Here is a 26,080-nt window from a genome sequence, read left to right as displayed (position 1 = left end):
TACCAAATAGGCACTTGACACACACTATGACATTATATCTTTGCATGGAAAATGCAGATTTTGTTCATAGATAAGAGAACTTGAGGATAGTCCTAGAACAACAACAACAACAACAACAACAAAAGAGGTTTAAGACAAGGAATGAGCTGCTGTTGGCAGGAATAATTACTTAAAATGTAGCTTAAATGAACACAGGCTTTCTATAGTTAGAATGCAAACTTTTATCTACCACCTTTAGGTGAAATATATCATTATTATTGCAACTTGGAATCACTAAAGTCGAGTTAAAAATACCATATTTTCTGTGAGAAATGATGCTGCAAAGCTGCATTATAAATAAAAGACACATTGTGACAAACCCTCATTTAACACAAGCACGCTGTCCACAACACATGAGGTTCTGTCCTAGGTGCCCCAGGAAATGCTTGGTCCTTCTGAATATTGATTCTGATTTAAAAAAACTTATGTAGGCGTTTTTATAATTAAAACAGTTGGCAGAAATTATGAAAACTTGACTTGAAGGTTGTTACCATTTTTTTTTTTTTTTTTGAGACAGAGTCTTGCTCCATCGCCCAGGCTGGAGTGTAGTCACCCAATCTTGGCTCACTGCAACCTCCGCCTTGTGAGTTCAAGCGATTCTCCTGCCTCAGCCTCCTGAGTAGCTGAGATTACAGGCATGTGCCACCAGGCCTGGCTAATTGTTTTTGCATTTTCAGTAGAGATGGGGTTTTACTATGTTGGTCAGGCTGGTCTTGAACTCCTGACCTCAAATGATCCACCTGCCTTGGCCTCCCAAAATGCTGAGATTATAGGCATGAGCCACTATGCTCAGCCTCTGTTTTAATTCATTCATTCATTCACTCATTCATTTATTTATTTAGAGTCAGAGTCTCACTCTGTCATGCAGGCTGAAGTGCAGTGGTGGGACTGTGGCTCACTGCAGCCTTGAATTCCTGGCCTCAAGTGATCCTCCCACTTTAGCCTCTGAAAGCATTGGCATTACAGGTGTGAGCCACTGTGCCAGGCCCAATTACTATTTTAAAAGATAAATGTATCAGCTATGATGGCAAAGCCTTGTGGCAGACTTAGTTGTATATATAGACTTTTGAGATTTGATTGCTGTTGAAAGACAAAATTGAACACTAACGATAAGTTGGATGTAATTAGTTGCTGCCATTTGCTCAGAACATATTCTATAAATATGATTCATCAAACTTTTCTTTGCACCTATTTACATTTACTTACCTAGTGTAACTGAAATGACAGATGAATGCTTGACTGCTTTTAGAGACAAATGTCAATTATAAGTTCACATGAAGGGTAATGGGGACATTACAGCATATACATATTATTTTGAGGCAACTTCATATATATTGGATAGACAATTTTGAAAACTGTCCAAAAATTGATCTGAACGATCCATGTGAGAAGTATAAATAAAGGGAAACACATTTATATTTGGATTGGAAAAACTATGTTTTAGGCCTTGGAGTGGTGGGTATAGTAAGAGGTCCACAGGGTTATGGTAAAAATTGATGCTTCTGATCTAACTCTGGAAATACACTGTCTTATGAAATGACACTCCAATATGCAAAACACTTACCTTCATTATTGACAATTATAGAAGCAGTTCCTGTAGCAGCATCTTTAGTCTGATATGTAAATTCTGAAAGAAAAAAGAAAATTACAATCACATGTATACAGACTGGCATGGATAATTTATTTTAACAATTTCAATACAACACTAATCCTTGGAAAACCTTTTTAACCTTTAACCATCTGGAATGATAAAAAAATAAGTAATTAGTCCTAATTTATACCCATCATCTAAACAACAAGAAAAATAGACAGCTTTACATGTAGTTGCACCTTTTCTCTGCATTAGTAACAACCCACCAAACTGCTCCTACTTTCGATTCCCCCCAATTATTCATAATTGTATACATATGCATTTTTCTAGACCAACACACTTATGTTCTTCATTGAAAGGAATGTCAGAGTTGAGATAAAAAGTAAAGGTCAAATCTATAAAATGAACTTGTTTGATTATTTTCGTTCTCATAAGCTTGTTATTTCACCAAGAACCAAGGTCTGGCATATAAACAGAAATGTTGACCAGGCAGCCTTTGGTAGCAGCAAAGAGCCCTGAACTGGAATCAGAAGATCTTCATTCTAGTCCTGGCTCTAGCTCCAACCAACTGTGTGCTCTTGCAGAAATCACAGAACATCTCTGACCTTCGGTTTTCTCTTCTGTGAAATAATGGTTTCAGCCTCTATGGCTTCTAATGATTGTTGCCAGCTATAACATTCTTAAAACATCTTTTGTGAATGCAGCACCTTTTTCTCCTTGTCATTTGTCACATGTTCATGAGATGAAGGTTTGTAACCTCCTATCATTTTATTACCATCTGGAGGAATGTACATGGAAGAATCAACCCAAGGACATTTAAGCAAGAATGGACAAAGCTGTGCATAAAAATTCTCTGGCCACCAGGGGAAGGTCTAATAATTCTCCTCTAGATTCAATTTTTCTCATAACAAAATCACAGAAAAAAGCTATAAACACTAACTTTAAAAAAGATGGGAATTTTACCTGTAGAAATATCATTCTGTTTTAAGTTTTCTATGTAATCGTTGCCAAAAGAATCTTTGCCAACCTGTACCAAAGAAATAATGAATATTAGATCTTTTAGAGTTAGTAAAATGCTACAATGTAGTTTTTAGAATACTTAGCATTTTAAAAGGGCATATCTGCACAGTACTTTATAAACATTAACTAATTAATCTTCTTAATATAAGATGCTAGACTTGATTGCAGCCCAAAGAATTGTTATATAATAATGTTTCACTTATATCCTACTTAAAATGTGAAGTATTTAATGAACGTCACTCATTAAGTCATTCTCATTTTGAGCTGTTCATGTGATGATTCCCACTGAGATAGAGTTATCTACCATCATCAATCCTCAATATTTATGAAGAATCTCAGCTGTTTGTACTTCACTGTAAATATGGGTATCTTTGTCATGACTTGCCTGATGTTCCAGAATCTTTTTATCTTCTCCCTTGACACTGACACGTGGAGGCAAAGAGAAGGAAATTTTAAAGGCCATAGCTAACTTGGGTAACTTGGTATAACAGAATTGTGTTTTTGCATCCTAGCATCTATTCTGTTAAAGGTATTTCAGTTTTTCCTTTGGACACCGATTTCTGTCCCATTCTATAGACAACAAGATTAGGTTGGCCAAGGGACCCAGGCCTGATTAAAAAGCGTGTTCCTTATAGTCCCAGCTACTCGGGAGGCTGAAGCAGGAGAATTGCTTGAACCCGGAGGTGGAGGTTGCAGTGAGCCGAGGTCACACCACTGCACTATAGCCTGGGTGACAGAGTGAGACTCTGTCTCAAAAAAAAAAAAAAAAAAAAAAGTGTGTTCCACCATCCTGGTCACAGTGATGGGTTCATGAATGAGCATGTGACCTAAACTAGTCCAATAAGACTCAGTCCTGGGACTTTTACTGAAACTACCAGGGAAAAGTTTTCTTCCCAGTAAGATTGCTGGCTGTAAGAGAATGTAAGCCTGCAGCCACTGGGGCTCACCATGTGGAGACAGCTAGAAAGAAAAGAGAGAAACATAACAGAAAGCAGGAGGGTGACAGACACAAACAGACACAGACTCCTAATAGCCTAATGGAACCCTAAGTCATCTGAAGCCAGCTCTACCACTGGGCTTTTCAGTTACATGAGGCAATACATTCTTTTTAAAAATTTTATTTATTTTTATTTTTTTTTGCTTAAGCTATTTTGAATTGGGTGTCTATTGTCTGCTATTAACGAAGTCCTGACTAGCTTCAGGCTGGGTGCGGTGGCTCATGCCTGTAATCCCAACACTTTGGGAGGTCAAGGCAGATGGATCACCTGAGGTCAGGAGTTCGAGGCCAGCCTGGTCAACATGGTAAAACCCAACCTCTACTAAAAATACAAAAATCAGCCGGGTGTGGTGGCGCACGCCTGTAGTCCCAGTTACTTGAGAGGCTGAGGTAGAACTGCTTAAACCCAGGAGGCGGAGGTTGCAGTAAGCTGAGATTGTGCCACTGCACTCCAGCCTGGGCGACAGAGCAAGACTCTGTCTCAAAAAAAAAAAAAAAAAAAAAGAAAAAAAACAAAAGAAAAAGCTAGTTAGCCTAGTGCCTAGTGTAACCCTGAACCACTGAACCATAATTTAAGTAGCTATGTTTGTGCCTGGATCCTGTGACCACATTCTTGCTTTGTGGTCCACTTTGGTAACTGGATCTCCCCTGTTTTTGTCAGCATGAGTGTGTATCCTAATCATCTGGTTAGCCCTCTAGCTCTTTCAGAACAGGCACTCTTCTCTGCCTGGCCAGCCACTTGCAGGGGCCAGGCCTTTAGGTCTGTGGCTCAAAACCAGAAAACTATGATTGCAAGGCCTTTGATACCAATGCTGGCATCTTATCGACATCTCCCTACTGTCCGTTTCTGGCCTCCGTGGTGCTGCAATCACTGTGCTAGTCAGCACACCCTTGTTATCTTCTCCCATACCTCTCTAATGCTAACCATTTGTCTGACTGCTACCTTGGCTGGACCTTGGCTTGAACTCTACAGTTGAATCTACAGCAGAGGTTGTAAATTGGTGGGCTGAAAGTTGAATCTGACTGCTAGATATGTTTTGTTTGCCCTACTACTGTTTTTTAAAAACTAGACTTTATTTTAAAAACAGTTTTAGGTTCTCAGCCTAAGAGAGTAGAAAGTACAGAGTTCCCATATACTCTCTGTCTCCTCCGGCAACTAGTATCCCCCACTATTAACATCCTGCAACTAAGTGGTACTTTGTTACAACTGATAAACCTACGTGACATATCATTATCACTCAAACTCCATAGTTTACATTAGGGTTCACCCTTGGTGTTGGATATTCTATAGGGTTTAACAAATGTAAAATGTCATATACCCACCATTATAGTACTATACACAATAGTTTCACTACCCTAAAAATCCTCTATGCTCTGTATATTCATCCTTCTCTCCCCACTAGCCTCTGGCAACCACTAATCTTTTGTCTCCATAGTTTTGCCTTTTCCAGAATATCATACAGTTGTAATTACACAGTATGCAGCCTTTTCAGATTGACTTCTTTTACTTAGTAATATGCAACTAAAGTTCCTCTGTGTCTTTCTGTGCCTTGATAGCTAATTTCTTTTTAGGGCTGAATGATATTCCATTGTCTCGATGTACCAGAGTTTGTTTATCCATTTATCTACTAAAGGATGTCTTCCAAGTTTGGGAAATTATGAATAAAGCTGCTATAAATCTCTGTGTGCAGGTTTTGGTGTAAATGCCCTGCTATTTTTATCAGTTCTCAATACTTAAATATTAGAAGACTTCACAAAAACAGACAGATGTCCAGGGGGTTCTGAAAATTCAGAGGTTCTGGTAACACTGGGTCCACATTCCTGCAAGGCAAACCACTTGGAACTGAGAGGTGAGTGCCTTAAAGTGCTCATAGACTCTTGGCTTCACCTAGCCTACTGCAATTTCTGTTACCTGCTTGGCTCCTGTAGGCCTTTAGTCTTGCTACCTCTGAACTATACTTCTGAACTGAACTTCTATTTTTCTGTCCTGCAGGTGAGCAGGACAATGGACTATGTCTCAATCCAGGTTTCAGTCACTCCTGGTGTGTTCTATTCTTCCACAGAAAATTGTTCCTTTCTGGATATATCAATAGAAAGAAACCTGTCTGTTTCCTTACCATCATTTCTGAGAACTTAGAAGTCCTTTGCCCTCTCTCCTCCACTAAATCAAACCTCACCTGTTTTTCAAGTATCAGCTTAAGGTCTACCTTCCCTACTCTGGCCCTTGTTAATCCTCTCATCTCCACACCTCCTATGACATTCCTAATCAAGCCCATAGTTCAATACCATCTTATATTGTTGGCGATTTCATATTTGTTAGTCTAGTCTTCTTAAAAGCTTACTGGAGATTCTTTAGGATTTGATCATATTAGTTGTCCTTCTGTTCATTTTCCTTGGACCCATCTTGTAGTCATGTTCCATTCTTTTTTTTAAAAATTTTTTATTTTTTTATTTTTGAGACGGAGTTTCGCTCTTGTTGCCCAAGCTGGAGTGCAATGGTGCGATCTCCGCTCACTGCAACCTCTGCCTCTTGGGTTCAGGCGATTCTCCTGCCTCAGCCTCCCGAGTAGCTGGGATTACAGGTGCGCACCATCACACCTGGCTAATTTTTGTACTTTTAGTAGAAATGGGGTTTCACCATGTTAGCCAGGGTGGTCTTGAACTCCTGACCTCAGGTGATCTGCCCATCTCAGCCTCCCAAAGTGCTGGGATTACAGGCGTGAGCCACCACACCTGGCTGTCATGTTCCATTCTTGAAGGAACATGACTACAAGCACCCAAACTATTCTAGAATGGTTCCATACAAGTTTTTGTTTCCAACAGCCTCCTTGAAGGCATCCTCACACTCTTTTGACTATAGCAGTGAAATACTTGTGGGTAGAAAGATTCTTGGAAACCTGTATAGTCTGAGATAACCTGTCTGTGTTAACTTGTTCCACGTGAAGGAAGCCAGGTCAAGAGCAACTATGGACAAGCACCTGCACATAAGCCAAAAGGGAACTCTCAGAACTCAACATGCTCTTTGGAAATCCCAGGCTCAGTTCCGCCCTGAATATTGTAGAGTAGTGCCATCCAACAGAACTTTCTGCAATGATGAAATGTTCTATATCTGTGCTGTCCAATACAGAAAATGTTTTCTATTTGTTCTACCCAATACAGACACTCGAAATACAGACTCTGTGAGAGGAATTCAATTTTTTAACTTTGATTACATTTACATCTAAACATCCACATGTGGCTAGTGGCTTCTGTATTTGACAATGCAGCAAGGGTCATGGAAAGCAAAAGGGCTGGGTGTATGAGGAAAAAGAGCATTTCTTCAGCTAAGGTGGCTGAGGTGCTTCCTTCACTCTTATCACTGGGAGGGATCCTTCTGCATTGAAGAAGAGCTTTGGGAGGGCTTCCAGAGTCCAGAACTATGACCTGAAGCTAAGGAGGGCAACTTCAGTCAGCATCATAACTTCTATTTTGCAAAATGACTGAGGAATGGTTGTTTAGGCTGCTTGGAATCCTCAAATGGCAGAAACCATCTAGTAATTCTACTCCTCAACATACATTTGGGGTAAATAAAACATAGGATATCAAAATATCCTACCCAAGGCCACATGAAATTGAATATTCTGCTCAAGAAGTTATCACATATATTAAAACAGAATTTCAAAGCATTAGAATACAGAAAATATGTTTAACACTAAAACTAAGATGAATATAATTTAATCCTTGCAACTGAAGACATTTTGTCACTTTTCAGTGCCTGAGGGTTATAGTGAACAGCTGGTTGAGGAGACTAAGTTGCATTTGTTGTCATACAAAACCCAGCTGTTGCTTTTTTGAATAAATCCTTCATATTAACTTTTAACTTGTCATTTGTGGCCTTATAACAAAATACATAAGAAGAATATATAAAATCTCAGTTATTAAAGCTTGCTGGTTGTTTAAATCCTAGATAAAGGGGTGTTTACCTTAATAATGGCCTTTAGGCTAGGCATGGTGGCTTATGCTGTAATCTTAGCATTTTGGGAGGCTGAGGTGGTAAGACTGCTCGAGGACAGGAGTTCGAGACCAGCCTCAGCAACACAGGAAGACCCCATCTCTACAAAAAATTAAAAAATTAGCTGGGTGTCGTGCTGCATGCCTGTAGTCTCAGCTACTCTGGAGGCTGAGGTGGGAGGATTGCTTGAGCCCAGGAGTTTGAGGCTGCAGTGAGCTGTAGCACCATAGTACTACAGCCCAGGCAACCTGTCTCTGAAAAAAAAAAAAAAAAAAAAAAAAGGCTTTCGGGCATGGTGGTGCACACCTGTAATCCCAGCACTTTGGGAGGCCAAGGCAGGCAGATTGCTTGAGCTCAGGCGTTTGAGACCAGCCTGGGCAACATGGCGAAACCTTGTCTACAAAAAATACAAAAATTAGCTGGGTATGGTGGAATGTGCCTGTAGTCACAGCTACTTGGGAGGCTGAGGCAGGAAGATCACCTGAGCCCAGGGAGGTTGAGGCTGCAGTGAGCCCAGATTGCACCACTGCACTCTAGCCTGGGCAACAGAGTGAGATCCTGTCTCAGAAAAAAATAAAGACCTTTAATATACAAAGTTAATGTTGCAATCACCATTATTAGGCCTGATTATCTGAGAGTGGTGATAGGTTTGAGATAATACAGTTATTTTCTCTCATTTCTACCATTTCTTCTTATACAAGGTGTATATTATTTGCTTGGTTATAGGATCATTTGTTTGAACATATGGCTAAGCATTCCAATCAACATAGGCAACTAATTATATCTAGCTGTCTTTCAACAGAGTTCAGGAAAGGACAGATTTCACCTCATTATATATTACCTGGAAAGACCTGGTGACTAATTTTTGATCTCTGAAAATGAAAATCTCAATGCATGATCAGATGATTCTCCTACAGTAATCTAGCACAGAAGGTACTTTTTGGTTAAGGTGATGGATACTCTAATGCACTGCTTTTCAAGCTATCTGTGGAGAAGCACTGGCCTTGTTTTCCTTTTCTTGTTTTCAATCCATTGTGGACTAACAATTTTATAAAATACACTAACAAGGAGATGAAAACAAAAAAGAGTCATACAAACTACAAGGCCTAATTTATTATTACTATTATATTCAACGGCTATAAAGTTATTCTGTCAAATTGCTATAAATGATCCTAACTGCTTACTCTCAATTCCTGTGCTGTTTGGACCGGTGACAATCTGCATGCAGCCTGGCACCAGCCTGAGGACTGGACTTTGAACAGCACCACCTTAATGTACCGAGTTAGGAGGCCAGCAGGTCTTATTTTCCGGTTGGACCCTGCTGGTGGAAGCAGGATCTGGTCAAAACATGGTGCAATGAAGAAGCTGGCTGAAACAAGGAAAGCGACCTCTAGTTGCTCTCACTGCTCATTAGCACAAGACACTCCTACTGGACCCAAGATAGTTTACAAATGCCATGGCAATGGCCCAGAAGTTACCTTATATAGTTCTGGAAATTCCCCACCCTTTTTCCAAAAAGTTCTGAATAACCTGCCTCTTAATTAGCATATAATTTAAAGTACAGTAAATATAGTTGCTAACAGCCCATACACTACCCTCTGGACACATAGCCTATCAGTTAGCCCTGCAGCACTGGTTCAATCAAAGTTGCTTTTTCTTTTTTTTTTTTTTAATATTTAACAGCTTTATTGAGATATAATTATAATAAAAACCCTGCATATATTTAATGTATACATTTTGATGGGTTTGAATACATGCATACATCTGTGGAACCATTACCACAATCAGTGTAATAAACATCCATCACCTCCAAGTTTCCTCCTGCCCATTTGGCAAGATAAAATAATATCCAGAGATCTGCTGTACCACATCGTGCCTATAGTTCATAATACTTTATCGTATGCTTAAAATGCTCTTAAGAAGGTAGATCTCAAGTTAAGCATTCTTACTACCCCCCGCCCCCCCACCACACAAAGTTGCTTTTTCTTATCCTTGGCTCACTCTTAAATTCTTGCCTGGGCAAAGCCAAGAACCCTCCTTGGCTAAGCCCCTCAGGGCAGCCTGCATCAGTATCACCTCTGTCACAAAACTTCATGCTTGATGGTTCTGAAGGGAAAACAGATAGCTACCTGTATTAGAGAGTTTGATAGTCTCATATTTGAAGGATAGTCTCATATTTGAAGGATAGTTTTATAGTCTCACATTTGAAGGAAGCAAGACAGGGTAATTTCTTGAAGGTGGTTCCAGTTTGCTGATTCCTGACCTGGGTCATTTGGGTTTATACCTGCTCATGGTTTCTGTGCTCATACTGGGCCAGTGCATCTTGAGTTCCTTACTTGACCATGGTCCTCTCCTGAACTGCCAACTTTTGATGTTTAGGAATAACTTCCTCTTCTTAACATTTGGCTTCAGTGGAATGGAGCAGGAAACACTTAACTCAGGTGAAGATTTAAGAAAGATGTCCTAATAGGCTCTTTGCCCTGGGAGGAAGACTTTCATTTTATACAATATCTGCCAGGATTTTAAATCTGAAAATACCATCTCCAGTTATCACTAGACTGTAGCTTTGGTCCATGACTCAGCTAAATACTGACTAACTCTTAAGTACTTGAAGTGTTTAATAATACATGTATCACTGTATAAATAATGAGGTAACTCATTTAATATTCTTTGTCACAATATCTTAACAAATATTTCTCCCTAGCTCAATATAAGAAGTTTGTTTGGGCCATCAATCTTACTTCATAAGAGTTTGAATTTTAGTTTGTTACAGGTAGCAAGAGGTAAATAAATCTTGCTGAGAAAGCCATAGAAAATTTTTACCTGTTTTTCTTTTGCTCCATCTGTTAATTTTTATCTTGATAAATTTCATGGTTTTGGTTTCTACTTAGAACTTGTCATCTTTAAAAAACTGCTATAAAGCAAGTTTGGCTAATTTGCTTAATAAAAATGTATTTCACAATGGATAAAATATGATTAATGGACAGATAATAACTTCTTTTACAAAAATATATGATTTTCTTTTTAAGAAGTCTAAGAATATTATGCAATTTGCTTAAGCTTTTAAATAATTCCATGTCTAAAGGTTCCAGGTTATCTAACCAAAGTTACCCTGGATAGGTTTTAGCTGCAGTCATGTTTTTTGATCCTCTGCTATGCAGACACACAGGCTAAAATCCACTGTGGTGCTAAACATTAGATGACTAAATCAGGGGCATGGTAGATGTATAGAACTTTCAAAATTGTACAGATGCTAACATAAACCATCACACACAAATGGTACCTTTGCTTTAATCAACCTCCTAACTGGAACATTTCCCAAAATACAGCCCCCTGCTTCTATTTCTCTCCTATCCACTCATATGGTTTTAGGATTTATTTCCCAAGTTCAGTTCCATAACTCAAATATTTCTCTTTGTCATTTCTTTCTTTGCCTCAAATTCAACAGACCTAAAATAAAATCAATTTCATAATCTTAGGGTTGTAAGAGATCCCAGGGGACATCCAATCTTGACTTTAATGGCTACATAAATAGCTTCCATAAAACATCCAAGAGAGGGGTTCTCTAATCTCTCCTTTAACGTCTCCAGCTCTAGGAACTCCCCTCTTCCCAGCGAAGCCATTTTGGGTACATAGCTTCCAACGCCAATTCTACGTCCAAATTTTCCTACACAGGAAATTATATCATCCTCTTTCCAGTTCCCAGGTCCTCTTAATTAAGTCAGCACCATCTGATTACTCTCCAAACGCTCCACAGCTAATCAGGTATGAGATGGGTCAGGCCTAAGTTTTTAATCAGCCCCCTCTCACAGACCCATAATTCCTGGAACATAGTTAATTGCTGATTAATTACACTGATATTTTAAATCTATCAAGAGCTCAATCTTAGCAAAAGAGGGTTTCTTGCTTTGAATCTTATGCTTCACGTGATGTTTTTGACCAAATAGCCATGTGAAAATTATGTTAATCATAGGTTAGAAATAAAATTACAGTTTACTAGCAGATAGAGTGATAATTGTATAGTTTATACATCATTTAAAACTCCTGTGGAGAGAAAAGTGCTGACTGCAATGAAAAATGACATTTCGAGAATTTTTGGTAAAATCTACATAGTTCACAGGAGAAAGCTCATTCTTTTAAGTTCCTTGTATTTTTCTTGCCCTTTAATAATGTGCAGACCCAGGCTGGCTTTCCCTAAAAATCAAAGAAACACAATCATCTACCTTTCCTGTTATACTAATGCTAGCACCTTAAAATTTCATGAAAAATGAAAAATGAAAACTTTTGGCAGCCCATTTATTTTCAAATTATTTTGGTAGCATGGATAAAAATAGGAATACTGTATGTTACAATATCATATCTCTACATACATGAAAACAAAACTATGCCAAAAGATCAGTTATATGTAGCTCATTAAGGCCCAGATTCTTTTCAGATCTAAGATACAGCATTAGAAGAAAATGACTTAGAGATGAGTAAATCACCAGTTATTACAAGAAGTTTCCAAAAGCTGTGTTGCTGCAGTGAAACCTGCTAAAAACAAGGTGACTCATGCTGTTGTTTAGAAGCTGGATGACAGAAACCCATTGGAGTACGCTAATTTCCCTCACTTCTCACACCCCAGTTACAAACTCATTACATTCAGGGAATGCAGCATTAAGTTATTTGAGAACTGCTACTTCCCAGAGGATTCAATGAGGTAGAAATTAATATAAAGGACAAGGGAGACTACTCTCTGTTATTTAGATCTTTAAAAACAATAAACTTCCACAAGAATTGAAAGCAGGTACTCAAGTAGATGTATATGCATGTTAGTAGCACTGCTATTCATAACAGCCAAAAGGTGGAAACAGCCCAAGTGTCCATCAATCCATTCATTGATGAATAAAAAAATTGTGGTATATCCATACAATGGAATATTATTCAACCATAAAAAGGAAGGAAATACTGATATATGCTACAATGTTGTACCTCAAAAACAGTATGCTAAGTGAAAGAAGGCAGGTACAAAATGTCACATAATATATATTCCATTTATATGAAATGTCCCGAATAGATAAATCCATAGAGATAGAATGAAGACTGGTGGTTCCCGGGGCTTTAAAGGGAAGATGGAATGAGGAGGAACTGCTTAAGGGGTAAGGGATTTTATTTTGGAATGATGGTAAAGTTCTGGAACAAGACAGAAGTGGTGGTTGAATGTATTAAATGCCACTCTATGTATTACATGCCACTGAACTGTTCACTCTAAAATGGTTGAAAAAATTAAAAACAATGAACTCCAGTCTTAAAACCAGATTCTTACCTCTAGAGTCCTCTCCACTATACTTTATACTTACCTTACACACCATGGACGTCATTGCTCCAAGCCGAGCAGCTTGGACACACTGGTTGGCACCTTTCCCTCCAAAGCCAATAAAAAACTTATGTCCATGGATGGTTTCTCCAGTTTTTGGCAAACGAGAAGTAAGGCTATTGTAATTTAAAAAGAGAAGAAAAAAGGCATATTGGTAACTGTAATCAATTTAAGTTCTTTAGAAGAGAGAGAAGGCTATATGGTAGAGCTCTAAATAGGCTTAACAATTAGAACTATAAGCAGAAGCAAGGAAGATTATCTCTTCCTTTAGGATGACATTTAGTAGTTTGCATCATTATCAAGAATGAGTCTCCTTGACAGAATTCCTCTCTCTCTCCTAGAGACCACTACTGTGGCTAGTGTTGTACTGCATCAGGGTTATTCATGAATACTTTTCCTTCATATTCTCTTTCCTAATGCCAGCACAGAACTTTATTCACAGTGGGATTTAATAAATGGGATGAAATTAATGTATATTTCTATATGGGTTTATCTGGTCACTTTAACAAGAAGCAGGAAGTGTTAAACCAAGAAGCAGGAAGTGTTAAACCAGACCAGGATTCTGATAATCAAGTACAGGACCTAAGGAGAAGAGGGAAGTTACAATTCCAGGTGCTAAAGAATCTTTTTTGTTTACTAAGGGGTAGAGTAAGAGTGGGGTGTTCAGAGAGCAGGATCAGGTTTTAGTCTTAGTTCATCCTGCATACCACATCACTTCACGTGCTCACTCAAAAAGGGTGTCTATTTTAAAAAAGGAACCCTAAAGAGCTAAGTTATTTTTAAATTTTTATTATGGAAGATTACAAACCTATAAAAGTAGAGAAAACAGCATACTGGCTTCCCTTTCCCTCATTCACCTATCATCCAGATTTAATAATTTAATAATTATCGTTTCATAGCCAATCTTGTTTGAGTCAATACCTTCATCAGCTTCTCTAAGAGGTAAGAATTTTTACCATAATGCTATTATTGCCTAATGATGATAGTATTAAGTGAGGCAAAAAGAATAAAAGGTTTGATCCAGGGTAAGATTTTTATATTTCATATTATTAAAGATGGAAGGTGTGAGGAAATAAAATATTTGAAGGATGGAAGGAAATGATTGACTTTAAAATGAAAGAGGCATTCTGGGGAGTTCTAAGGCAAGTGAAGAAGATGGGCTCAGGTGGCACGAACACTGGCTAGCTGGCCACAAAGAAGTGGGCCAAGGGCCAGAGGGAGCAGATAAAAAGAGGGTAGGTGTGACCAAAAAAGGTTAACTAGCTTTAGATAGGAAAGAAAGGTAAAGAGGTAAGTTCACAATGGTAAGGCCACTGAGAACCTACACTGCTTTTACAGGTTAGAAATTTATATTAATTTCCCACATAGGTTGTGATCTATCTGAAGTCAGTATCTTATATTAGAACAGAGCAATGACAAGTCCTAACAGCCAGTTTGCAATGGGATGACATATAACTGATGCTAAGAACATACGATTGCTTCAATAAAGACCAAGCTCAACCTGTTAACCTCCTTTATATAGCTCTAAAAGTGTCAATAAATTGAGCTGAACTACTCCATTCCCTTGCAGTACACTGTCAAATATGGTTGAGATTCAAAAGAGCCTCATCAATAATTTGAAAACATCCCACTCCTCCCCTTTAAATTCTATTTTTATCTTGGATTCTAAATGCATTTATAGTACTGATGAAAAAAATATACATCTAGAAGGTTCACTTCTGAAAAAGGTACTCAATCAAGAGAAAAATGGTTTTAATGTAATGTTATTATCCTGTCATTTAATTTAGCAATGACAAGTGATGATGAGATTTTGATTTGCATTAGAAATCTTAAACATCTTAGGATTCTGTTATGAACAGGCAATGATGAGTAATCTGTGTGATTGAGTAACTATGTGAATTCTTGGCTTACTGATGCTGCTACAAACAACACTCATAGCAACCTGAAAAAGAAAAAATATCCCATGTGGCTAAAAGCAGGCCAAATAACTTGATTTGTAAGACTGTCACTAAAGAAACTTATGATTTCCACTACATTTATACTTAGATCTGGGTTACAATTCACTGGTTCGAATCAAGTGTAATTTTTATTACTAACTGTGAGAATTCATTTAAAAATCACCAGATTATTACTGGGATGTATATGTATGTGGGGGAAGGGCAAAATCATGGGTACAGTAGGTGTGTTTGATGTGGGAGCAGATGGCTGGGATTTAAACTCATTTCTAAACTTCTATTAACACAAGCATTGTATTAATTCAGTGATCACTGAAATTCTTCACTCTTTTGGTATTTTACTAATTTCTCCTCTTTTTCTTCTGCATCCTTCCCCTACTCTTGTCTCTTTCTTCCCTCAACTGTAGACTTTCCCTGCATGAGGACAGGGACCAAGTCTGTCATGTTCTCCATTTTATGCAATGTGTCTGTCACTTGACACGAGGTTAACAGATATTTGCTGATGGAACAGATTTTTGTAAGAGTCTCCCTTTGTCTCTGTCTCTCTCTCTTTTTTTTTTAAACGGAGTCTCTCTCTGTCACCAAGGCTGGAGTACAGTGGCACGATCTCGGCTCACTGCAACCTCCACCTCCTTGATTCAAGTGATTCTCCTGCCTCAGCCTCCCAAGTAGCTGGGATTACAGGGATGCGCCACCAGGCAAGGCTAATTTTTGTATTTTTGGTAGAGAGGGGGTTTCACCATGTTGGCCAGGCTGGTCTCGAACTTTTGGCCTTAAGTGATCCGCCTGCCTTAGCCTCCCAAAGTGCTGGGGTTACAGGCATGAGCCACCGCGCCCAGCCTCCCTTTGTCTCTTTTCTGTGTCTCCCCCGTATAGCATCTATTCCTGTTCTGAAATGAGGATGTGGAGGTGTTGATTAGGGAAGCAGGGGGAGACTGGCAGGGATGACTGGGCAACTGTTCGACAATAACAACTCCGTATTTTACCAGATCTTGCCCACTGCATTCCCAGTATCAGCAGCATTCCTCTTCCACAAGCAAGAACTGTAACTAGAAGTCATATATTCCTTCATTCATGCACTAATTCAACAAATGTTCATCACTGTGTCCTGATGTATCTCCTACAAGGCAAAATCAACTTGTTGACAATGGCATTAAACCTAACCCTGATGAAAGTAATACACGAGTGAAGAAAATAATTCACGGAATAAGGAGATTAGTATGTTCCATTTTTTTGGGGGGGGGGGGTGGAGTCTCACTTTGTCTCCCAGGCTGGAATGCAGTGGTGTTATCTCGGCTCACTGTTACCTCTGCCTCCTGGGGTCAAATGATTCCCCTGCCTCAGCCTCCCGAGTAGCTGAAATTACAGGCATACACCACCACGCCCAGCTAATTTTTTTTGTATTTTTAGTAGAGATAGGGTTTCATTTTATTGTCCAGGCTGGTCTTGAACTCCTGATCCCCCTGCTTCAGCCTCCCAAAGAGCTGGGATTACAGGTGTGATCCATGGTGCCTGGCCTGATTTTTTTTTTTTTTTTTTTTTTTTGAGACAGAGTCTGCTCAGTTGCTGAGGCTGAAGTGGAACACAAAAATGGCTCACTGGAGCCTCAACTTCCTGGGCTCAGATGATCCTCCCACCTTAGCCTCCCAGATAGCTGGGACCACAGGTGCACACCACCACTCCTGGTTAATTTTTTGTATTTTTTTGTAGAGATGGGGTTTTGCCATGTTGCTCAGGCTGGTCTCAAACTTTTGGACTCAGGCGATCCTCCTGCCTCAGCCTCCCAAAGTGTAGGGATTGCATGCGTGAGCCACCGTGCCTGGCTGATTTATGTTATTTAAAAGGAAAAAGATATATGTATATGTTCTCCCATGATATGTACATGCATAAAAAGTGAAAAGTTAAATGACAGGTATTCACAAAGAAAGGTGGGGACTAAAAGTTCGTGTGTTATTTTATATTCTTATGCACATAAATACATACGACAAGAATATTTTAGTGTATTATACGATACCACTTGTCACTACATCAGATTCACGTGGCCACTGCCTCATTTACTAGCCACCAGTTCTTGGTGGGCACCAGCTGGCTTCTTGCAGGTGTCACCTAACAGAGCCTTACTGAATGCTGCTCTCATTCCACCCCTGGGCTTCTGTCTCTTCAGACTGTCCTGAAGGACTGAGCAGCCAGTGGTCAACTTGCAAATGTGAAATACCTTTGTATACGCTCTTCCTTCTTCCCTGTCCCCTGCTCTTGACTCGGGGGTTATAGTGCCAACCGACTATGTGCACTTAAGCCTCTGTCTTAGGCTCTGGTTTCTGTTAAACCCAGACTAAGACAGTTTATGGCGGATTTAATTTTTTATAAAGTAAATAAACTGAAGAGTGGAGAGAGCAACTAGGAAGTTAGTTACAAACAGGCAGAAGCATTTCTGAATTATAAATCCTAATTTAATTTGAATTAGACTTTCCTATCTTTCTTCCTTATTGAAATCATGAAATTATGTTCAGGTTCAAGAAAGCATCTGCACAAAGCACCGTCTCCTGGGATGAAAGCATTACTATGATTCGTTCTAATTTAAAAAAAAAAGAGGTTTAACAGAGTGTCAAAGACAGAAAAATTAAATTGCTCAAATTAAAAAGAAAAGGAAACAGTATTAGTAGAAATACATTGTTACTACCATTTAAAGGTAAAAATAGTGTAAATTTCTGAATGAGGGAGAAAACCTGAACAAGAAAACCATGCCTAAGAAATATATTTGAATTCAAAACAAATTCATAGCTTTTAAAATGCCACAATGTCTTCAGGTTGGACTGAAAGGAACAGTGATAAATGTTCATACATGGCCCCAGTCTTCCCTGCCATGAGAGGCCACGTGGTTAGAGCCTGGGTGTGCCAGGCAGGAGGCCTGAGCCACTTACTGATTGTATTACTTTTGACAGCTTTTCCCTCTTTGAACCAGCTTCTTCTCTTGCAAAACAGGTTTAATAATACTTGTCAACTCCTTAAATGCCTGGGTTTTGTGCTCTGAGTTAATTCACTGACAGGTGTTACCAGAACAACTTATCAATTGCTTTTAACTTCTTGACAATGATGTGGTTTTTACAGATTCTCAGAGATTATTCGAACCAAAGGAAGGAATGACCCGGTAATATGGGGGATGAAAAGTCTTTCAACCAAAGAGGTCATGCTAATATTGGCTTCAGCCAAAAGTCACCAAATGTGTTGCTTTTTGGCTTTTGCATTGATCTTTTCTCCTTTTGGCTGCAAGCTTCTGACAACAGAAGCCTCTATAACAGGAGATTGTACTATTAATTATTACCCAATTAAAATTCATTACACTAATTTATTATTCTTACTGCCTGTATTCTTCAACCATATTTATTCTTCTCAGCATTTGTATATGCCACATTTAAAAGGCTGAGAGTAATTTCAAAATCAAGTGAGTGACATCTATTTCTACCTCTGTAAAAAAAATCTCCCAACTAAAAATTCATTCTATGTTCCCTAACCCTTCATTTGCAGACGTATATGTTATTTATTTAAGGTAATGAAACATAAATTATGCTTTATGCAGTTTTTAACTGATTTTGATTACTAACCCATATCTTTTTTTTTTAAGAGACAGGGTCTTGCTCTGTTGCCCAGGCTGGAGTGCAGTGGTACAACCACAGCTCACTGTAACCTTGAACTCCTAGGCTCAAGCAATCCTCCTGCCTTGGCCTTCTGATTAGCTAGGACTACAGGGGCACACAACCATGCCCAACTAATTTTTTTTTGTAGAAATGGGGTCTCACTATGTTGCCCAGGCTACTCTTGAACTCCTGGCCTCAAGCAATCCTCCCACCTTGGCCTCCCAAAGCACTGATATTACAGGCGTGAAACTCATATCTTTTCCTAGCTAAAATGTCTGCGACTAAAATGTCATTTTGTCTGAAGATGCAGCTACTCTGGAATTTGTAGAGTGGACAAACAACACTCTAGCCAGAAGTGACCAGCCTTTCACAATGTCATATCCTTGACCCCTATTTATTTAAAACTTACTTATGTGTGAAAAAGTGTACCAGGCAATGACAGAGACAATAAAGATTAGTACATATGGTCTTCTCCCATGTTACAGTCTTACAGGGCTGACTTCATTCACATCTCTGCTCAAATGTTACCTCTTTAGAGAGGACTTCCCAGACCACCTTATAGGAGACACTCCCTTCTTAATATAATTTTTAAGTATTGACTCATTCATTCTGAGAAAAAAAAAACCAGGTTTTTGAATCAGAGACAGCATTTAAATACTTATACTTTAGTTCTCCAGTCCCCCACAAGGTTACATGATAAGAATAACTCCCTAATAATAAACTTTGGAGCCTATATAGGACATTTCACACACAGCTGCTGCTCCTTCTCCCCTCTGGGGTGGGGGAAGAAGCAGCATGCATCACCTGCACATGACCTACTGACCTTTGCTTTGTAAACAAATCCTCTCAGGGAGAGAAGGGGAGGGTCTCTAGGTTTACAACCTTCAGAAGGAAAACAAATTATCTTGGGGAGAAGTCTCTGAATCTCTCCACAGGTCTTTAACTTCCAAGGCTTCTTTGCCATTCAAACATTCTTTAGGCCGGGCGCGATGGCTCACGCCTGTAATCCCAGCACTTTGGGAGGCTGAGGTGGGCAGATCACGAGGTCAGGAGATCAAGACCATCCTGGCTAACACGGTGAAACCTCATCTCTACTAAAAATACAAAAAATTAGCCAGGCGTGGTGGCAGGCACCTGTAGTCCCAGTTACTCGGGAGGCTGAGGCAGGAGAATGGCGTGAACCCGGGAGGCGGAGCTTGCAGTGAGCCGAGATCGCGCCACTGAGCTGCAGCCTGGGCGACAGAGCGAGACTCCTTCTCAAACAAACAAACAAACAAAATTCTTTAATCCGGTGCCAGAAATCTTTGCTCAGAAAGTCCTGATCATGCAGAAACATGAAAACATTCATGAAGCATTGCTTCCCAACAATTTTCTTCATAGCAATATCACTACATGACATTACAATACTCATTTCCTTCTTTTCCTGCTTTCTTTTGGATTAACTGTATTCCATTTTACGTTCCCTGTTTGTGTGTTATATTCTACCTTCCCTTCTCCTCCTCCTTTTTTTTTTTTTTGGTAGAGACAAATCTCAGTAAGTTGCCCAGGGCTGGTCTTGAACTTCTGGCCTAAAGTGAGCCTCCTACCTTGGCCTCTCAAAGTGTTGGGATTACAGGCATAAGTCACCATGCCTGGCTGATTTTTTCCCCTATTATTTTAAAAGTGGTTGATCTAGGGTTTACAATATGCATCTTAAACTGATCACACTTTATTTTCAAACAGTACCATACCACTTTACTTAAAAATGTAATCTACTTTACATATTCTTCCATTTCCCCTTCCTAACCTTTGTGCTATTGTCATACATTTTACTTCCACATGATGTAAACGTCACAATACTATGTTATTACTTTATTAATTTTAAATGTCAATTGCCTTTTAAAGAAATTGAGAAGTGAAGAAAAAGTCTTTGTATTTACCCATATGTTTACCATTTCTGGGGGTCTTCATTCCTTTGGATGGATGTGGGTTTCCATCTGGAATCATTTTGGTTCCACCTAAAGGAACTTCCTTTAACATTTATTATAGTGTGAGTTTTCTGGTGATAAATTCTTTTATTTTCCTAAAAAGTCTTTAGGAAGTCTTTATCTTTCCCCTTTTTATTGGAAAGATATAGAATTCCATGTTGACAGTTTAGTTTTCAAGCACTTTAAAGATTTTATTTTCTTCTGACTTGCATCTTGTTTCTGACAGGAAGTCTGCAATCAATCTTTGTTCCTCTATATGTAATGTGTACCTTTTTTTTCTTAACCTCTGGATGCTTTTAAGAGTCTCTGTTTATAACTGATTTGCAGGAATTTGATCACGATGTGCTCTGATGTAGTTTATATCACGCTCATCCTGCTGGATGTTCATTGTTTGCATAGTTTGCATCAAGTTTAAAAAATTTCAGCCATTATTTTTTCAAACGCTTTTAGTGCCTCTCTGCTTCTCTCTCCTTTTATTCTTAGACTCCAATGACATATATGGTAGGCTGTTCCACAGGTCACAGACACTGTGCATTTTTTTTCTCTGTGCTTCAGTTTAGATAATCTCTTTTACTAGTTTTTCAAGTTCACTTATCCTTTCTTCTGTCATGTTCACTCTGCTATTAGGCTCATCCAGTGGATTTTTTATTTCAGATATTGCATTTTTCATTTTTTAGACCTCGAATTTGGTTCATCTATAGATCTTCCATTTTTCTTCTGTTCATCTTTTTCTTTAAATCACTGAGCATATTTTTAACAGGTCTTTTAAAATCACTTTCTGGCTGGGCGTGGTTGCTCATGCCTGTAATCCCAACATTTTAAAAGGCTGAGGTGGGAGGATTGTTTGAGCTCAAGAGTTTGAGACCAGCCTGGGCAACATAGTGAGACCTTGTCTCTACAAATAATTTAAAAATTAGCTGGGTATGGTGGCGTGCACCTGTGGTCGCAGCTACTTGGGAGGCTGGGGCAGGAGGATTGCTTGTGCCTAGGAGGTTGAGGCTGCAGTGAGCTCTGATTGCACCACTGCACTCCAGCCTGAGTGACAGAGAAGACCCTGTCTCAAAAAAAAAAAAAAAAATGCCTTTTTGCTAATTCCACCATCCTTTTTTTTCTGTGTTTATTTTGACTGAGTGGTTTTCTCCCCACTCTTGGTTATTGATCACATTTTCCTGATTCTTTGCATGTCTAGTGATCTCTGGATGCTCACTAGTTACTCCAACATGGGTAGAAGTAAATATTTTTGAATGAACGGTCTACAGCTTAAAAGACATTATATTATAGAAAGTTGAGATGACAGATGCCTAGGTACATAATAAATAATACAATGGGGTGAGAACAGGGCAAAAGTGCTATGTATGACAGAGGCCCAAGGGAAAAAGTAAGCCAGTTATGAAATTTCCGAATTGAAAATGAAGTTATGTGACGGGAGTCTTTATAAACTTAGTTGGGAATATGGTCAGAAAAATGGGGACAAAAAGGGGCACATCCTTTTTATTCTTCCAGTATGGCATGGAGGGCTGAGTATACAAGGTGTCAGGAGAGGCTTATCACTCAAAATATTAAACATACACATAAAAATTAAAATACTACCTAAGCTCAGCAAATCTTTTTGGATAATTATATATATACCTCCTTACTTCCAGCTGAGAACAGTCCTAGAGGAAGAAAAAAGGTTGGATAGGGAGCTGGGGAATGAGCTAATTTTGGAATTAGAGATTGCAAGAGGCGAGGGCAGGCAAAATGTATATGTATGTATAGGGGATTAGGAAGTGGGGATTGGACAACTATTTTGGATGGCAAAGGTATGTGTACAAGAACTGGAAAGTGGGAAAATCAGAATGCTGAAAAACAGAGCAGAAAGGGTTTGGTGGAACAAAGTCATTTGTCAAAAGTTCCTGATGAACTGCTTTTAAATTCACTGAAGACAAGAAAAGTAGGCATTTGTAAAATAATAAAAATGACAGTGACAAATAACTACAAAACCAATATTTTATTTTCTATTTTGCCAATTAATTATAGTAAATTTTAAATTCCAGAATGACTTCTGTCACTACATTATAATTATCTGGGTTACATCTTTTTGCCATCTGCTGGTGTAGTTTAAAGAAATAAAAACAGATTTTAATTTTATCCTAAGCAAAATATAATTAGAAGGATAAATCAGCATAAGAAAAAATAATGTAATCTGGAATCAATTATTAAATTTTAATTTATCTACTATTTTTGGTGATCATATATAATCAAGAACTCATTATGTTATTTTGAGCTTAACAATATATTTGTAAGATGATCTAGGGTAGGCATTATCATCATCTGTTTTAGGGAGAAAGTGAGAGTTCAAAAGGTATTGGCTTATCAAAAAAACACATAGCTGTTAGGGGTTGAACTAATTTTTAATTCAGCTCTTCTGACTCCATTGCTATAGTTTTTAACCACAATATGCTACTTTCTTTGACAATTGGTATTCTTTCAGTTTTGACTATAATGTTGGATATTCAATACATAAAACACACAAATATTTACTTAACAGTCATTTATATAAGAGCATAAGAAACAATAATTCTATACTAAAAACGACCTATATTTCATCCCTTTCTACCACTTCTTGTTTTGAGTGTGTCACTAGGTGATGTTACACAGGAAAGAATGGTGGGCTTTCCTCGTGGTCTCTTGACACTGTTCATTCTTAAAATCTTACTTGTATTTCAAATATCTTTGCATAGCCTATTCTTTATGCCTGAAAGTTCTTTCCTTTGCTTCTAGGCTGAGCTAATCCATTCAAATCCTTTAAAATTCAACTCAGACAATCATCTCCTTTGGGAGTCCTAATATAGTAAGTCCAATTGAAATAACTAATACATTAATAATGGCAGATATTTCTAGAGGACTTATTATATGATAAATACTGCACTAAACACTTTATAACTATCAATTCACTTAATCATTACAATAACCCCATGAGAAAGTTATTATTATTTTGATCCTACTTCACAGATAAGGAGAATGAAAATCAGAGAGATTACAAAACATATCCATGTTCACCCAGTAGAAGATGGCAGGGCCAGGATTCAAAGCAAGGTTGATCTGACTCCAAAACTTACAAAATATTATCCAGAAATGTACCTAAAGCTCCTTGGACCTATTTATATTTTAGGATTTTATAATTTATTGTGTAATTTTTATTTAATAGTAATTATACTTCTGAAGAACACTGGTGTTCTTCAAGCTGAACCAAGATGCTGAGACAGCAAGGCCAAGTAATGGTGCTGCTTTCTTACTTAATTCAGAAGGCATTAAGTGAATGGACACTATGTTATCAAATTTAACTTTTCTTCTTAAACCTGAGTGCAGTATTCTTTATGTAACCTATAGTCTAGCAGAAGAGAGCATACAATTTCATGGGAAGTATGAATATAGTTAACTTAAGCTTAATGTTCTGTGGTATTCCACAAAAAGCACGACTTACTTGTGCTCTACAGCAGTGGTCCCCAGCCTTTTTGGCACCAGGGACTGGTTTTGTGGAAGACAATTTTTCCAGGGACCGGGGGAGGAAATGGTTTTGGGATGATCCAAGCACATTCCATTTATTGTGCACTTTATTTCTATTATTATTACAATGTAATATATAATGGAATAATTATACAACTCATCATAATGTTGAATCAGTAGGAGCCCTGAGCTTGTTTTCCTGCAACTAGACGGTCCTATCTGGGGGTGATGGGAGACAGTGATACCTGAAGTGTGTTGTTTATGTCCAGTCTACTCCATAATCTCGTTCTGGTTGCTGTTACTGCAGAAAACCCTGCTTCACAAAGATAGGGTGTTGGAAATGGAAGCAAGCTTTTCAGTGCTTTTGGGGCAATCTCTGGATATTATGCCTTGACTTCAATCCGGACTGTGTGAAGATTTGAAGCTGTTTCAACACACTTTTAAGGCCACCGTCATTTGCGATCTCAAGCAGTTGGTCCTTTTCCAGCATGGACAAAGTCGATTCACCTTGGCTTATCCACAAATGGGTTGCAGATCCATTCCTTCCCAGTTTGGGGGGTCTTTTGTGGTTGGGAAGTAATGTTCAAACTCCTTTGAAAGCTGAGATAGGTGATCATGCACCAGCTGGGGGAAAGAAGGCCCTGGTTCAGTCTCTTTCAAAATATCTGTTAATGTTTGAAACATGTCAGAAATCCCCATGTTCACTTGTCACCCCCATAATTCCAGTTTGGCTTTGAATGCAGCCCCTTTATCTGACAATTTGAACACAGTTGTTGTTCTCCCCTGAAGTGACAGATCGAGTTCGTTGAGCAGGTTGAATATGTCACACAAGGAAGCCAGGTTTGCAACCCATTCTGTGTCACTGAAATGTGCTGCCAGTGGTGACTGTTTTTCTAAAAGAAATCTCCGGAGTGGCTCTTGTAACTCAAAAACTCTGATCAGTGATCTACCTTTAGAAAGCCATCTCACTTCTGTGTATGAGAGAAGACATGTGTGCACTGCACCCACCTCCTCACAGAGCTGTGCGAAGAGACGTGAGTTAAGGGTATGTACTTTAACGTGGTTGATAATTTTAATCACATCCTGCAAAATGCTGTTAAGTTCAGGTGACATTTTTTGGCTAGCCAGCATTTCTCTATGGATGACATGGTGTGTAGACTCACATTCAGAAGCAACCTCTTTGATGTGAGTAGTGAAACCGGAAGCTGTCCAGCCATGGCAGCCACTCTGTCCATGCATATACTCACACAAAATGACTAGTTCAGTTTTCCTGACATGTAATCACTCAAAGACTTGAACAGTTCTGCAGCTGTGGTGTGGGCTGGCAACAAAAGTGCACATAACATATCCTCATGCACATCCTCCTGAAAAATACATTACACAAAACAAGCATTGTTGCCTTGTCAACATCGGTAGACTCATCAACCTGGACTGCGTACCACAGTGACTCATTAATCCACTCTAACAATTGTGCCTCAATGTCCTCTGCTATTTCATCAATTTGTCTAGTTATGGTGACAGCTGAATGAGGAACTTGTGCCACCTTTTTAACTGCAAGATCTCCTAAAAGTTCAAGACAAATGTCCTTAGCAGCAGGCAGGGTCAACTCTTCACCAACAGTAAAGGACTTCTTAGCTTTAGCAATGCGTTTAGCCACTAACAATGATACTCTCAGTACAGACACATTTGATGAAGCTGTGGCCTTCAATGATTGCTTCTGTTCTTCGTGTTCACTAAAAAAACAACAACAACAACAACAACAACAAAAAACCCCAGAGGCTTGTTTTTTAATGCGAGGTGCTTGGTCTCCATGTAGCAAAGCAGTTTTGAAGGTTTCATGGCTTCGTTGGATAGCTAGTTACCACATATTACACAAAGCAGGTTCAATGCACCCGTAATTTAAATAGGACTCTTGGTATTTTCTTTTAAATGCAGCTTTCGTTTTGTTGCCAGTCTTAAAAGTCTTCTGCTGTCTCATCATTGGGTCTTTCCACCCTTTTCAAAGAAGCTCTCCAGTGACGTTTATTTTTTACTAATTTG

At 38.7% G+C, this 26,080-nt stretch overlaps 1 protein-coding gene across 7 annotated transcripts in view; it reads right to left on the bottom strand.

Moving 5' to 3' along the window:
* Nucleotides 1-26,080, bottom strand: part of RBKS (ribokinase) — a 110,553-nt gene that overhangs the window by 65,440 nt on the left and 19,033 nt on the right. For all 7 annotated transcript variants that reach the window (XM_004029034.5, XM_055377656.2, XM_055377658.2 and 4 more), the window contains exons 2-4: nt 12,978-13,110; nt 2,594-2,657; nt 1,604-1,666 (exon numbers count right to left, since the gene is read on the bottom strand). In XM_004029034.5, the coding sequence (XP_004029083.3) occupies nt 1,604-1,666; nt 2,594-2,657; nt 12,978-13,110 (260 nt within the window). The remainder of the gene's footprint in view (nt 1-1,603; nt 1,667-2,593; nt 2,658-12,977; nt 13,111-26,080) is intronic.

Source organism: Gorilla gorilla, chromosome 12 (genome assembly GCF_029281585.2).
Source record: "Gorilla gorilla gorilla isolate KB3781 chromosome 12, NHGRI_mGorGor1-v2.1_pri, whole genome shotgun sequence".
Classification (NCBI taxonomy): Eukaryota; Metazoa; Chordata; class Mammalia; order Primates; family Hominidae; genus Gorilla; species Gorilla gorilla.
Note: the sequence above shows the minus strand (reverse complement) of the source record. Positions and strands in the feature narration are given on the sequence as shown.